Consider the following 511-nt stretch of genomic DNA (forward strand, 5'->3'; position numbering starts at 1 on the left):
CCGGGACACACGGACACGCCGGGACACGGACACCGGGGAGGGCCGGGCCAGCCCCACGCGTTGCCACGGCGACCGGCGGCAGACGTGGTCGCCAGGGCAACCTGATGCGCCTGCGCAGCCGGGAGACTGAGTTAGCGGAAGTGCGTCATGCCACTGACCCTCACGCCGGAAGAGCTTGTGCCGCCGCTTCCTGCCCGGTGCGGCGAGTGCGGCGGAGCGGCCTTTGGGTTCGTCCCGTCCCGTCCCGTCCCGTCCCTCCCAGGACGCTCCGCTCGGCACGATGGTGAAGCCACGCTACAAGGGCCGCAGCACTATCAACCCCTCCCGCGCCAGCACCAATCCCGGTATGTGCGGAGGCCGTAGCGGGCCGGGCCGGGCCGTAGCGGGCCGGGCCGGGCCTGACGCTGTCTTGTCTCCGCAGATCGTGTCGGGGGCGCGGGAGGAAACAACATGCGGGACCGAGCCACCATCCGGCGCCTCAACATGTACCGGCAGAAGGAGCGGAGGTGAG

The 511-nt window shown here is 71.2% G+C and overlaps 1 protein-coding gene across 3 annotated transcripts in view; it reads left to right on the plus strand.

Annotated features, from left to right (window-relative positions):
- Window positions 1-167: 167 nt before the first annotated feature.
- GNL2 (guanine nucleotide binding protein-like 2 (nucleolar)) overlaps window positions 168-511 on the plus strand; it is a 12,000-nt gene continuing 11,656 nt past the window's right edge. For all 3 annotated transcript variants that reach the window (XM_010575955.1, XM_010575957.1, XM_010575958.1), the window contains exons 1-2: window positions 168-344; window positions 422-506. In XM_010575955.1, coding sequence (XP_010574257.1) covers window positions 281-344; window positions 422-506 — 149 coding nt within the window. In that variant the 5' untranslated portion in view covers window positions 168-280. The remainder of the gene's footprint in view (window positions 345-421; window positions 507-511) is intronic.

Source organism: Haliaeetus leucocephalus, unplaced genomic scaffold, assembly GCF_000737465.1.
Source record: "Haliaeetus leucocephalus isolate CR32 unplaced genomic scaffold, Haliaeetus_leucocephalus-4.0 Scaffold517, whole genome shotgun sequence".
NCBI lineage: Eukaryota > Metazoa > Chordata > Aves > Accipitriformes > Accipitridae > Haliaeetus > Haliaeetus leucocephalus.